At 49.5% G+C, this 14,944-nt stretch overlaps 1 protein-coding gene across 1 annotated transcript; it reads left to right on the top strand.

Annotated features, from left to right (window-relative positions):
- Positions 1 to 229: 229 nt before the first annotated feature.
- LOC136542453 (uncharacterized) lies at positions 230 to 8,071 on the top strand. The gene is made up of 6 exons (XM_066534883.1): positions 230 to 634; positions 1,299 to 2,616; positions 2,748 to 3,017; positions 3,625 to 3,780; positions 7,163 to 7,280; positions 7,706 to 8,071. The coding sequence occupies exons 1-5, from the start codon at positions 606 to 608 to the stop codon at positions 7,262 to 7,264; spliced, it is 1,875 nt and encodes a 624-aa protein (XP_066390980.1). The 5' UTR covers positions 230 to 605; the 3' UTR covers positions 7,265 to 7,280; positions 7,706 to 8,071.
- Positions 8,072 to 14,944: the final 6,873 nt, after the last annotated feature.

Raw genomic sequence — 14,944 nt, 5'->3', positions numbered from 1 at the left:
TAGAGTAATTGACGTCATCACGTAGGTAAGTCTGTGTACAAAAAAACGGCACATGGCCTCATTCTCATACGCGACGGGATGGCAATTCCAACTTCGCCGCACCAGCAAGTCGGCGTGCCGAGACCGGGTCGTGTCGGCGCGGAGCCCCTTTCCAATTTCGTTTTGCCTGCGCGCGCGCGGCCGAGATGGTTCCGTCCTCCGGGCAATCGGGAATCGGGAATAAACCCTCGTGGATTCTCCTCCAAGAAAGAAACTCGAAAAGAAAAACGAAAAGAAAACTCCCGAACAAAAAAGCACACGCGATTTCGCAAAAGGGGGAAACAGGGGATCTCCGCCTCGGCCGCGCCGACCCGGGGGAAGAGAGGAGCGTGCGAGTGCGACGGCACGCAGGCGCATCTCGTCTCCCGCCGCCTCTGCTTGTCTTCGCCATCGCCACCACCCCAAGGCTCGGTACGATTTGGCTGCGTGCCCGCGCGTCGGCACTGCACCGCGGCGCGCAGGCGGACCGTGCTGGGGTTTTGGTGGGGTGGGGCGTAGGGGAGGGGCGTCCTATGCTCTTCGGCGGCTTGATCCTGTGAAGGCGGCGGCGGCAGCAGGCTTCCCCGATGCAACGGCTACTGGGGGTGGGCGAGAGGTGCGGCTCGATTTTTCCTTTTTCTTCCTTGCGTGCCCTAGTTCTCCTGTCCTCTCCCGGTTGTCGGAGAGGGGAAAGTGAATCATCTGGTGTTTCGGTTTTTGTTAGGAACGGCTGCGTATGCACTTAATTTTCATTACCATGTAGCCCATGTTTGGTGTGCGGCCTTCTTGATTCGTTTATATTGTTCTGGCAACCTGAACTTTAGTAGCTGTTACAATCAATTGCTACATTTTCATGTGAGCAAACTAGTAGAGTTGGGTTCGCGTGCAGCCCACTTTACCTAATTCTATGAGCAGCCATGACACTTGCTTTGAGACTGTTGTCATCAATTGGTTCTTCTAATTTAGTATTAGTTAGTTAATTCGTGCATGTATGTGTGTAGATAGAGCTTTCTGTTGGTCAGGATAATCTGTTTGGGATTTGAAGTACATTGTTGGAATTTACAGGAAAAAAAATCATATGCATGGCAATAAACGGCAAGTATTCTGGGTGTAGTAGCAGTATGATCAGGCCAATAATCAACCTGTTCTAGTCACATTTGTTGTTGTTCACATATTTTTTAAAAATAGTTTTACCTCGTAAAATTAGCTATATAGCAAGTGCCAGTCAAAGATTGAAAACTTGCGGGTTGTTGAAATGTTCTGTACCCATCTTTGAGCAGGCTATTGGCAATCGGAACAAATAGGCGGGCAGCCACTTATTCCCATCCGAGCCACAGAAGTGGGTACTACACAACAGTGAGGGACAATGGCTTGTCAACAAGCCGTAAGATTCCAGCCATCTTCTCAAGAATGTTCTCACATTACAAAGTCGTTATCAGAAAGAACAGAGCTGAGGATCACAAGTATAGAACCAGGATGTCAAGAGGCTACCACTCACTCTCTGTGCCAGTGGCAAATTCATCTGCAACCCAGGAAGCGCAATTGGCATGGAAGCAGCTCGGTCATAAGTATGCATATAGAGGTCCACGGTTCCCACTACTGAGCCGAGCAGCTTGTGCTGTAAGCCTGTCCTTTACGAGGTTCCATATCATCCCTGGGGTCATGGCTCTAGCTTTTGGCAAGATGGCACTTGCACCTCCTGTCCTGGCAGACTCACGACCCTTCATGCCAAGAATGGATGGCATCATCACAAAGGCACAAGATACTCGCCAGTTTCTGTCATCTCTTGTTTGGTCAATCTGGGAGGGCATGACTTTGCTTGTTAGAGCTGTGCATTTGGCATTCCTATTCTTCCCTGCAACTGCATTAGCTCCATTTGCTGACAAGTTTAGTGTTGCATTCAGAAGAAGGTGGCTTAGTCTTATGCGCCGGACCCTTGAAAAGGCTGGGCCAGCGTTCATTAAGTGGGGCCAGTGGGCTGCAACACGCCCTGATCTTTTTCCAAGTGATCTCTGTGTTGAGCTTGCAAAGCTTCACAGTGCGGCTCCAGCACATGGCTTTGCTTACAGCAAGGCTGCCATTGAGAAGGCATTCGGTCGTGAGCTTTCTGAAATATTTGAGTCCTTTGAGGAGAACCCTGTAGCTTCTGGAAGCATTGCACAAATACATCGGGCCACACTAAAACATCAACATCCTGGAAAGCATGTTGCAGTTAAGGTGAGGCATCCTAATGTTGGAGAATCAATCAAGAGAGACTTTCTACTCATCAATCTTGTGGCAAAGGCTTCTAATATTATCCCTGGATTAAGCTGGCTGAGGCTGGATGAGAGTGTTCGCCAGTTCGCAGTATTCATGATGTCTCAAGTTGACCTTTCTAGGGAAGCTGCTCATTTGAGTCGTTTTATCTACAACTTCCGCAGATGGAGACATGTGTCTTTCCCAAAGCCCTTATATCCATTTGTGCATCCATCTGTCCTAGTTGAGACTTTTGAGAATGGAGAAAGTGTTTCTCGTTTTATGGATGGAATCGAAGGGAATGCTCGAATGAAGAAAGACCTTGCACACATTGGGACATATGCTTTCCTGAAGATGCTTCTGGTATGTGTGCATTTAAAAAAAAAAAATCTATCATTCCTTCTCTTTTCCCTTAGTGGTAGTGTTTGTGTCAGGTCAAGTGTGCTTCATATTGTGCACAATTTATTGATAAAGCATTCTCCCTACTTCTGTAGGAGGACAATTTTATTCATGCGGATATGCACCCTGGGAACATTCTTGTCCGTTTAAATGAGAGCAAGCTTGCAAGGAGACGATTTTTCAGAGCTAAGCCCCATATTGTGTTTCTTGACGTGGGCATGACTGCTGAGCTCACACGATCTGACCGGGATAACTTACAACAGTTCTTCAAGGCAGTGGCTACTAGAGATGGTCGTACTGCTGCTAAGTGTACACTTCAGTTATCAAAGAATCAGAGCTGTCCAAATCCAGTCGCCTTCACCGAGGTAAAGTATGAAACTATGTTTTAGGAAAAATATCTGTAAACATTTAGGACTCATTTAAATCCAATGTCTTTTTACATATGGGATATTGCTGTTTGATGATAATGATGTTGACGATTGAATGGAAGTAGCTTCTTTTTGCATATGCTACACATGTACTTTATTTATTGTTGTGCCTTTTGACTCGTATCTATCTTAAAATGTGGTGTCTCTCTTGATGCATATGGATGCAGACACTATTCTGTTAGACCCAGGGCAGTTCATCATGATTTTTAATAATTATACCATGATAGTATAGACAATAAAAATAGTCTCAAAAAGTTGAACTTGTGTCTTTGGTTACACAAATGTGACTGATCACTAGAGTGACCGTTCCTATGCTGACACATGGATCTCTGGATCTCTGGCGCTAGCTTTGTATGGTGCATCATGTATTGCCCATCTTAATGTTCCTTTTCTGTTTGTTGGTTGTTTATTTTAATCCAGACTTTGACCAGTGCACTTTATTTGCTGACCATTTCTTCTGTTATGCTGTACTATTGATGTGTAGTACTAACCGTAGTGCAGATGTTTTTTCATTCATTGACAATTTTAATTTCATTTTTTATAGGAGCTGGACAAGACGTTTACATTTTGGGGAACGCCTGAGGGGGATGTTTTTCATCCTGTTGAATGCATGCATGAATTGCTTGATACAATTCGCCGCCACAAAGTCAACATTGATGGCAACATCTGTACTGTAATGGTTACCATTTTGGTCATTGAGGTAAACATCTTTGGTAAAAACAGTCATCCTGTGTTTTTCCTTTGCCCATCCAAAGGCCTCCTCATGTATTTTCCTATGGTTACAATTCCTATGGGATTAGAGAAACAAGGCACCTCAATTCCTACAATTTTCCTATTCCTATAATTTTCCTATCCTATGTTCCAAAGGGGCCTTAAACATTTAATCTTAACTATTATGCTGTGGCACTGCACAGAAGGGATTCAACAATATTTAAGTTTTACTGAAAAAAAAGGCTAAAGACTTCTAGGATATGCAGATTCAGGTTCCAGTTTGTGAAAAAAGTACAATAATATAGCATGCACAAACTGACAGCTTAGCGACTCGTTGACAGACATTAATCGTGTGTTTGGTTTGTGGACTCACCCCATGCTTCATGAGGTGATGCATCATGAGTTCATCCCATGAATTTTGGTAGAATCAACCCATACCTCATGTTTATCCTAATTATTAGTCTGTGAGGAATGAGATGGTGATGGATCAACTCATTCCATTCCACACAACAACAACAACAACAACAACAACAACAAAGCCTTTAAATCCCAAACAAGTTGGGGTAGGCTAGAGTTGAAACCCATCAGAAGCAATCAAGGTTCAGGCACGTGAATAGCTGTCTTCCAAGCACTCCTATCTAAGGCTAAGTCTTTGGGTATATTCCATCCTTTCAAGTCTCCTTTTATTGCCTCTACCCAAGTCAACTTCGGTCTTCCTCTGCCTCTCTTCATGTTACTGTCCTTGCTTAGGATTCCGCTACGCACCGGTGCATCTGGAGGTCTCCGTTGCACATGTCCAAACCATCTCAACCGGTGTTGGACAAGCTTTTCTTCAATTGGCGCTACCCCTAATCTCTCACGTATATCATCATTCCGAACTCGATCCTTTCTTGTATGACTGCAAATCCAACGCAACATACGCATTTCCGCGACACTTAGCTGTTGAACATGTCGTCTTTTCGTAGGCCAACATTCTGCACCATACAACATAGCAGGTCTAATCGCCGTCCTATAAAACTTGCCTTTTAGCTTCTGTGGTACCCTTTTGTCGCATAGGACACCAGACGCTTGCCGCCACTTCATCCACCCTGCTTTGATTCTATGGCTAACATCTTCATCAATATCCCCGTCCCTCTGTAGCATTGATCCTAAATATCGAAAGGTATCCTTCCTAGGCACTACTTGACCTTCCAAACTAACATCTTCCTCCTCCCGAGTAGTAGTGCCGAAATCACATCTCATATACTCAGTTTTAGTTCTACTGAGTCTAAAACCTTTGGACTCCAAAGTCTCCCGCCATAACTCCAGTTTCTGGTTCACTCCTGTCCGGCTTTCATCAACTAGCACTACATCGTCCGCGAAAAGCATACACCAAGGGATGTCCCCTTGTATGTCCCTTGTGACCTCATCCATCACTAAAGCAAACAAATAAGGGCTCAAAGCTGACCCTTGATGTAGTCCTATCCTAATCGGGAAGTCATCCGTGTCTCCATCACTTGTTCGAACTCTAGTCACAACATTGTTGTACATGTCCTTAATGAGCCCGACGTACTTCGTTGGGACTTTATGTTTGTCCAAAGCCCACCACATAACATTCCTTGGTATTTTATCATAAGCCTTCTCCAAGTCAATAAAAACCATGTGTAGGTCCTTCTTCTTCTCCCTATACCGCTCCATAACTTGTCTTACTAAGAAAATGGCTTCCATGGTTGACCTTCCGGGCATGAAACCAAATTGGTTCATAGAGACCCGCGTTATTGCTCTCAAGCGATGCTCGATAACTCTTTCCCATAGCTTCATAGTATGGCTCATCAACTTAATTCCTCGGTAATTCGTACAACTTTGAATATCCCCTTTATTCTTGTAGATCGGTACCAATATACTTCTCCTCCATTCATCAGGCATCTTGTTCGATCGAAAAATATGGTTGAACAGCTTGGTTAGCCATACTATAGCTATGTCCCCGAGACATCTCCACACCTCGATTGGGATACCATCCGGTCCCATCGCCTTACCTCCTTTCATCCTTTTCAACGCCTCTCTGACCTCAGATTCTTGGATTTTCCGCACAAAGCGCCTATTGGTGTCATCAAAAGAGTCATCCAACTGAAATGTTGTGTCCATATTCTCACCATTGAACAATTTGTCAAAATACTCTTGCCATCGATGTCGGATCTCATCCTCCTTCACCAAGAGGTGCTCCCTTTCATCCTTAATGCACTTAACTTGGTTGAAGTCCCGTGTCTTTCTCTCACGAACCCTAGCCATCCTATAAATGTCCTTCTCTCCTTCCTTCGTACTCAGATGTTGGTAAAGATCCTCGTACGCTGTACCCTTTGCCACACTTACAGCTCGTTTTGCAGTCTTCTTTGCCACCTTGTACTTCTCTATGTTGTCCACACTCCTGTCATGGTACAAGCGTCTATAGCATTCTTTCTTCTCTTTAATAGCCCTTTGGACAAATAAAAAAAATGAGTGAGAAGATGGACCACCTCATTCCTCAAACCAAACACACCCTAATTTTCTGAATATCATTTACTTTTATTATATATTGTATTGAACTTCATTTTCGAATAAGGAAAGCAGTAGGAGAAACCTATGGATACTTCATTTGACCAAACTTCATATGATTCTATATGAGGGAGCATGCTTAGACATTTTGATGTGCGTTGTAGTTTGAATGTAGGCTTGTCTAAAGTATATAGGGTTGTGATTGGTTGTTTGCATTAGTCTTAGCCTTCATTAAACCCTATGCAGTATCACCCAAGCCAGCATAAAGCCATAAACATATGCAATGTCTTGGTGTTCGATTGTCCTGCGTAGGGAAGCCGTGTTTGGTGAAATTGTGTTCGGTTGCTTACATTGTGTTGCATGTAGTCACCTCCATGGCTCCATGCTCTAGTAGAGGTCTCATGTTTCTAATGGAGGTAGGGGAGCTGGGGAAGTGAGCCATCAGCTCGAGCAAATCCGCATTGCCTAATACGACTAATGTTGCATTGGGCCTACTTTGAGCAAATGTGCAAGCTTACATAAGAGCTTTTGCGGGCAACCAAGCGTGGGCAAACTGCATTGCTCAAGCTAGGATACAGGCTAATGCAGTCAACTAAACAAGCCCGTAGTATCAGCTACCAATACCTTGGTTTTGTATGCTACTCCTTGCATACTAATTTGTTAGCCCTTGCCCATGACTAACTTTACCACAATTTACTTGTAGATTGATACAATATGCTTTCATGATAACGTTTCTGTAGGCTCTTGTCTAGAGTTTTGTGTGCTACCTACTAATTGGATCGCCCATGCCCATTATTAATTTTACCTCAATTTGATCATAGATGGATACACAGTATTCTTACATGCTAATGTTTCTGCAGGGGTGGCAACGCAAGCTGGACCCAGGCTTTGATATCATGCACACGCTGAAGACTTTACTACTAGAGAAGGATGTGAAGCAACCAATTGATTTTTTCTCATAAACAAACGATGTCAGATAATGTTGATTCTTGTAAATAAGTTTTTTTTTGTTCGAAAATTTTCACCCAAGAAATTTATAGAGCAATTACTGCACCCAAGAGATGACAAATGATCCCATAAGAGGAATGCCATCTTGTTAGCTTTGTTGCTCGTCAAGGTTGTCAGAAGCTGGTCTGGTCACCTTATGTAGTTTGGCTGTGGCACGACATAACAAGAAGTCTGATACTCTGTGGGTTACTTCTAAGATCTGTTACATCCCAACAACCTGTATCATATGCATTCTGTACCGTCTTCAGAGACCCACTTGTACTTGGTGCCATCGAGCTAGTAGTTTCTTTCTTATGTTCTTTGTTAGTATATGGCCATGATTAAGTTGCAATTCGGTACATTTGGATTCCGCGAACCCAAAATTCTGATCCATGTTGCTTCTCTCTTCAACAGATCGTTCTTATGTATAGAAGCAGTGGAAGATGATGCCCTACCGATCAGAAGGCGAAACATCTTATCTAACTCGAAGCAACCTGGCATTAGTTGAGCAAATATACTATGCACTATGTTTTATCTCTCCTTTCTGATAGTAGATGTAGCAGAAACTGTCTGCACTAGGTTTCATTTTTGACAACCTTCAGTATGAAAATTTTGCCCACCACCCAGGCGTGTCCAGCCATGGGGTTCTCTAAAATTCTTCAAAAGTTCCTGTCCACAAACTCTATGGAAGGGCAAACAAGAACTGACTAGTCATTGATGCCGAGTTGAACTACATTGCATATAGGACACATAAGTTTGGTTTCAGACTTATGATTCGCACCGGCAACCATGCCATCTGATGTAAAGTTTGGACCAAGAGAAGAAAATGCATGGCTGGCTAAAGTTTTGGTGGTCCGTTTTGAGCGTCTGGTGCGGGATGAGCCGTTATTATTCCTTCCCGTGTATCCTTTGGCCCGATGCGCTGTACAAAATCAAATCAATGATGAATGGTTGGACAGGACCGGAGGACGGTACCATGCCATGGCAGCTCGGCTTTTGCTTAGGGTGCCCTGGTTCTGGTGGCTGGCGGTCTGGCCTGGGCTTTCAGCATCGCCTTGACCTTCTGGACTGGGAATCTTGCAAAGCCGGCATGGCATGTCGAACAAACAGCGTGTACAAGGTACCACGTTTCGGGTTTCATGTCGAGTCGAGAAAAAAGGAGGAATCCAGCTCTGCTTCCGTGCTTCCTGTATGCAGCGGTTTCGCCACTTACCGCGCTATATAGGAGGGCTCTCTTGTGCAAGGTGGCTGCTTCCCCCGGCTGGCGTTCGCGTACGGCGTTGAGCGTGAAGCATCGAGGGTTTTCCGGTGGAGTTAAGCCGGCCGATCTGAATGCCAGGATATGCACGTAGTACTAGGATCCACCACGCTAGACAGGAACCATCGAGGTTTTCTCGCTGTCGCAGTCGCACAGTCCTGGAGTCCCGGTTGCCGTCGGCCAGGAAAGCTGGACCTGCCAAGTGCCAACAGGGCAACAGGCAAACCCATATGGGCATCCGGACGTGTGGGCCGGCTGCGGCCTCAGCCCTCAACTTTAGCTGTCTACTAGCTCGGTCGACCCTGGCATCAAGCGATGGTTGACTGACGGCCACTGCTGACCGCGCAGCATTCGGTGCACTAGTCTGGCGTTCATGGTGCACCGTACCAGTTTAGGACCAAGGATGGTTGCAGCGAGAAATTTTTAGGTACAATCATGCATAGGTACACGTCCTCCACGCTAGGGTCACGTGCTGTGTTGTATCCCCTCTTCGATCCTTGGCGGCGTTTTCCCAGTCAGGACGGGGTGGCCGGTTTCGCCGTTCCTCACGAGTCACGAGCAACCAAACAGGGCTCTGACGATTCAGACGTAGGCCTACAAGGGGCGTAGAGATTAGTCTGTGTATCTCTGCAGTATACACATGCGTATCCAAACCCGTATGCCATTACACATGACATCCCCATGGACGGATGTGCCACACTTGCTGAGAGCCCTATCATTGCTTACCTTGTCAAATTTCGAGGAGCCCGGGCATCTCGGCCATCATTCTTGTCACCGCCCTCAAGCTTTCGTCCTCACACACCCAACCCAAGCAAAATAAGGGGGTGTTTGGTTTCCTAGACTAAGTTTTAGTCCATGTCACATCGGACGTTTGATGCTATTTAGGAGAATTAAATATAAGTTAATTATAAAACTAATTACATAGATGGAGGCTAATTTACGAGACGAATTTATTAAGCCTAATTAATCCGTCATTAGCACATATTTACTGTAGCACAACATTGTCAAATCATGGACTAATTAGGCTTAAAAAATTCGTCTCGCAAATTAGCCACAATCTGTGCAATTAGTTATTTTTTTCGTCTATATTTAATACTTCATGCATGTGTCCAAACATCCGATGGAACAGGGACTAAAATTTTCCTGTAGGAACAAACACCGCCCTAAACAAGCCCCTACTACCCCTTAATCCAGGCCAAGGCCATTGCTTATTCCCGTGGCGCTAGAGACAAAGTGTTTGCTGCCCCTGGGCAAGGACTAAACAGAGCAGACCGCAGCTACCCGACAAACAGACACACATGCCATGCCCCTCCCTCTCCCTCTCCCTTCCCTTCCCTTCCCTTCCCTTCCCTTCCATCCATGGACTGCAGCTGCTGCAGCTAGGCTTGCATTGCAGGCAGGTGCAGCCTGGCCTGCGTACGGGATGGATAGGATAGGAATAGGATACAATCATAGAATAGAATATACGGTGTAGCATGCAGTGTGTCCTGGTAAGGATCATTTTTATATATGGCGATCAAAGAAAAATGTCATTTTTATACGTATGTAATACTCCCATATTCCGAGCTCACTAGCGTACTGAGCAAAAGGGTCTGGGAGAGAAGCTGCAAAGTAGAAAGGGCCAGTTCAAGTCTCAAAAAGAGGCAAATCCCTCGTGCTGGACCTGGTGCTGCGCTGCTCATCACGCGGCTGTTCGTCGTAGAAGTCCAAGTAACGACCTGGCTGTGACTGGCTGGACGTACTATTCAAATGTCTTCGGTGCAAATGGCTTTTCTTGTTTCCAAGAAAATATGAGAAAGGCGCCTATGGTTTGGATTACTCGTGGGAGTACCTGGTCCTTGGCGCCGTAGTTGATCGGCGATGTTTAAATTCAGGGAGTAAAGTCTAACAAGGTCATATCGGAGTATCGCATGGAAGTGTTCGGATAGTAATAATAAAACAAATTATAGAAGTCATCAGTAATCCGCGAGACGAATTTATTAAGCCTAATTAACCCATCTGCCGGTGTTTCGTACAAGCACCGGCAAGTAAATTTATAGTAATGCGCGTTAGGCTCGGATGGTGCGCTAAAGGACACAAGATTTATACTGGTTCGGGCGGAACGTCCCTACGTCCAGTTTACTGCTGCTTGTGTTATTAGCACCGTGAACGATCTGTAGTAAGGGGTACAAACTATCGAGAGAGGGACTGGTCCCAAGTCTCTCTGGTGGAAGGGTTGAAAGGTGGTCAAGAGCTTCGTAGCCGCTTGACTGTGCGTATGAGTGCGTTCTCTTGTTCGGTCTTTTTTCTTCGGGTCCTCCTTGATGGAGGAAGCGCATCCCTTTTATAGATGAAGGGGCCGGCTTTACAAGGGTAAGGGCCCCAGGACGCGTACTCTACTTAGTCTTGTGGCTCACGTCTACCTGGTCAGGTCCTCCACTCTGATGAGTGCGAAGGAAGATAAGTGTTTACAATGTTGTCGATGTCTCTGTAGGATGTCAGGTTAGTCACAGAATGCTGCCCTGCGCAGGGTATAGGCTGCAGTACAGTGGTTTTGACTTATGAGCCTCCCCCAGCCTTGCTCCGCACGCCTTCTGGTTCTCATGAGTCCTCGTTGGGAGAATGCGGGGTCGGGGTCCGGTGTAACGCCGTGGCCAAGGCCTTCTGACTGGGAGGACCTGAGGGGTCGGGAAGCGGGCGCCGCTCCCTCGGGTCCACCGTGTGGTGACGGAATACCCGTCGTTCGTGGAGATAGCAAATCCTTTCCTGGAGCGTAGCGGTTGTCGTATATCTTCGTCGGGTTTCGTGTCCCAGAGCTGAAGGCGGCGCCTACAACTCTACAGGGTGAGGTGCACGCACCTGTAATACCTTTTGGGCTCTGCGGCGCCCGGAAGGGTCTAAAGCATCAGTCCTGTCGTTCCCTGGCAGTCCTTTTCCTGCCAGGGCGCAGGGTATGGTCGTTGGAGCCATGGTTGACCCGAACGTCTTGTCTCGTCCTGTACCCATCATTATGAGGGATATATATCGATCAGGGCGAGGCTCATTCTGGGCCGTCGGGTGAGGCGGAGACCAATCCCTATCTCTTGGGCGAGACCTAACCTATCCCTCTGGGATCGGGCGAGGCGGAATCCATCCCTTTGCCTTCGGGCGAGACCGAGCCCGCCCTATAGGCGTCGGGCGAGACGGAGATTAGCCTTGAGCTTTTGGGGCGAGGCAGGGTTATCCCACAAAGGCGTCGGGTGAGGCTGACCCCGCCCCTCTGGGGTCGGGCGAGACGGAATTCATCCCTCAGCCCTCGGGCGAGACCGAGCCCGCCCTCAAGGCGTCGGGCGAGGCGGAGTTTATCCCTCGGCCCTCGGGCGAGACCGAGCCCGTCCCGAAGGTGTCGGGCGAGGCGGAACCGAACTCCTGTCACTCGAACAAGGGATGACATGGAGCCCTTACGCATCTAGAAGTTTTTCACGTTCGGTGGTCATCGGTTCCACCTTCTGGGGTACCCTGGTATTAGGTCCCCGACAGTAGCCCCCGAGACTCCAGGTGATTCGGGTAGAACCGCCTGGAGGGTGTTTTTGATTTCGTTGAAGCTAATTTGCCGGAGGGTGCGCGCGAGCGCACCCGATGGGTGTAGCCCCCGAGCCCCCGGGTGACTCGAGTAGAGTCGCCCGGGGGGTTGTATCGGCCCCTTCGCGGGTAAGGCTGAAGGACTTAGTTTTTCATCAACTGGGTGTTTTTCCGAGTGGGTCGTGGCGTCCCGTTCGCTGGGGACTGATTCGGGGCCATCCTCACTGGTGCTTCTGCCCTTGGTGGCGGATTGTTCGTGGATTCCGTCTTAGTTGGGCCGGCCGGCGAGTTGCTGGGCCCTAGGTGGGCCAAAGAGAAAAGAACGGGCCTTTGTGGCTTGCGCTTCCCCGGTGGGTAGAGAGTCCGGATTCGCTTGGGGAAGGCGAACCGTCCGCCGAGATTTTTTGGGATGAGAGGATAGGGACTGCGGGTGCGTGTCCCACGACGTGACGCGGTGGCACGCGTGGCAGACCCAGAGATCGAGGCGGACGGTTGCCCTTCTCGCGTCCGTCGCCCCCTATAAAACCGCGAGGTTCGCCCCCAGGGTCCCGTGTTTCACTCCCCTTCCTTTGCGTTCTGAAACATCCGCCGCCAATCTTCCCAGCCTCTCGCGCCCGTATCGCCACCGTTGACCGGCCTGCGTTCGTGTTCCAGCCGCCGTTAAGCTCGCGCCTGCCCTTCCCCCCTCCTGCTTCAATGGAGTTGTGGGGCAGATCAAGCATCACTTCCCGGCGTCTGGAGGGCCTCGTCCGCCGTGGCCTTCTCCGCCCACTATCCGCCGTCCAGGAGTGGTTACTCCCCGGTGACGAGGGTGAGCCGGTGCCGCCTGAAGGGTATGTCGTCTCCTTTGCCATCTTCCATGAGCGGGGATTTGGGGTACCTGCGCATAGATTTCTTCGGGGGCTATTAGATTACTATGAGGTAGAGCTGCAGCATCTCACTCCCAATGGGATTCAGCATATGGCGGCGTTCGTTGCCCTATGCGAGGGTTTCCTGGGGATCGATCCCCATTTTGATCTGTGGCGGTATTTCTTTAGCATTAGTCTGTCGAAGAGGAAGATTGGGGGGAAAGAAGTGAATGCGCCGATGGGGTGTGCCGGCATTCACCTGCGCCATACCCGGTCGAAGGGTTACCCGTACATGCGTTTGGCTACATCCAATAAGGGATGGCATTCGCAGTGGTTTTATGTTAAGGATGATGTGAGTGCCACCCTACCGAAGTACACCGGACGTCTTATTGTGGATGCTCCGGAGTCGTAGGGCTGGGGCGTCCTGACTAAAGACAAGAAACATATCTCCGACCTTCTCTCCGCCCTCCATGCCCTGAAGGGTCGGGGTGTAAAGGGGTCGGGAATTATCGGCGCCTACCACGCGAGGAGGGTGGCACCACTGATGGCGCGTGTGCTTCCCCTGCATCGGATGATGCCCGGGATATCGTTCGAGGGGACGGTGCTCGTTGACGAGGCGCTCCCTTATTCGGAAGTGGCGCAGCGTATCAAGGAGGCGACGGAGCCGACGAAGGATTCCGCCGGCAGGGTCCTCGACATCGTGTATCCGGTGCCCGGGCATCCTCCAATGCGGCCGGAGCCTGGGTTCTTCGAATTCGTAAGCCCTCTTCTCCCGCACTCTTTTCTTTCTCCTGAATCTCCCTCTTTTAACACTTGCTTTTGTAATGTTGGGGCTAGCCGAGGGGGCTAGTCTTCAAGGATAGTCCGGCCCCGCTGCCGAAGGACAAGGTTGTGGCGGCGGCGAATCGACTCGCGGCCGAGCGGGACAAGAAGGCAAAGGAGGAGATGAAGAAGGCGAAACGACTGAAGCAGGAGGCACAGGATCAGGGAGAGGACGTGAGTAGTGAGGATGACGACGATGATGATGATGACGATGACGACGACGAGGTAGCCGTCGACATGGATTGGGGCGTCCTGGAGGATGAGGACACGCTGACGAGTGGCCACCCATCCGTGCAGGGGCCCTTCCCTTTCCACGCGGAGGGAAGTGGATCGATGAGGTCAGTGGAGGCCGGTGAGTCCGCCGCTTCTCACGGCGTGCCGGCCGAGGACCGGTGGATGGGGGAGGGCGGGCCTGTCACCGCCATCCCTGAGGCGACGATGGAGGGGAGCAGCTCCGGTGCTGCACCCCATGAGACGATGGAGGGGGACGGCTCCGGTGCCGCGCCCGACGAGACGATGGAGAGGAGCGACTCCGGTGCCGCGCCCGACGAGATGAACCCCCCTGCCCTGGAGCAGGGGGCAGGCATGAAACGGTCCCGCCCAGATGAGTCAGGGCAGGGGTCTGGGGATCCATCCCCAAAACGCTTCCGCCGGCCGAGGACATCAACGTAAGCTGTTGATTCCTCTGTTTTTATCCTTTTTCCATTTTTATTTTGACTTAATGGTTATTACCTTTGCGCAGGTTCTTACGAACGGGTCATTCCCTGGGGCTGGCGCCCAAGAAGAGTCTCGCCCTTCAAGCGAGACAGACGGCGTCGCCTGGAGTCACCCCTATCTCAGGCAGGAGTGGTGCCGATGTCGGGGCCACGTTGGCCGAGCCGACGGCGTCCATGGTGGCTCCCACGCCCGTGGAGGTTACTGAGCGAGCGATCTCTTCGTTGGCGGACGTGGAACAGCCGGCCGAGGACCGCATACCGCCGGTGAAGGTGGTCGTGACTGCGCCAAGCCAGGATCAGCCGGACGCGGTCGTGGTGGCACCCGAGGGCGTGGTGCAATCCGCGTCGCTAGGCACCCATGTGGATCCGCCCGTGGCGCCCGAAGCGGTCCAGACAGAGGAGGGTCCAGCCGAAGGGTCCTCGAGTGCGGCGGTGGTGCCGCACAGGGTCAGGAGGGAGCCGCCACCGACC

This window comes from Miscanthus floridulus, chromosome 3 (assembly GCF_019320115.1).
Source record: "Miscanthus floridulus cultivar M001 chromosome 3, ASM1932011v1, whole genome shotgun sequence".
In the NCBI taxonomy this organism is placed as follows: domain Eukaryota; kingdom Viridiplantae; phylum Streptophyta; class Magnoliopsida; order Poales; family Poaceae; genus Miscanthus; species Miscanthus floridulus.
Note: the sequence above shows the minus strand (reverse complement) of the source record. Positions and strands in the feature narration are given on the sequence as shown.

Bases quoted from the DNA above. Each gene is read 5' to 3' on its own strand.
- LOC136542453 (XM_066534883.1), top strand. From the start codon at position 606: ATGCAACGGCTACTGGGGGTGGGCGAGAG. The intron at 635-1,298 runs GTGCGGCTCGAT...ATCTTTGAGCAG, and splicing joins CTACTGGGGGTGGGCGAGAG to GCTATTGGCAATCGGAACAA. The intron at 3,781-7,162 runs GTAAACATCTTT...ATGTTTCTGCAG, and splicing joins TTACCATTTTGGTCATTGAG to GGGTGGCAACGCAAGCTGGA.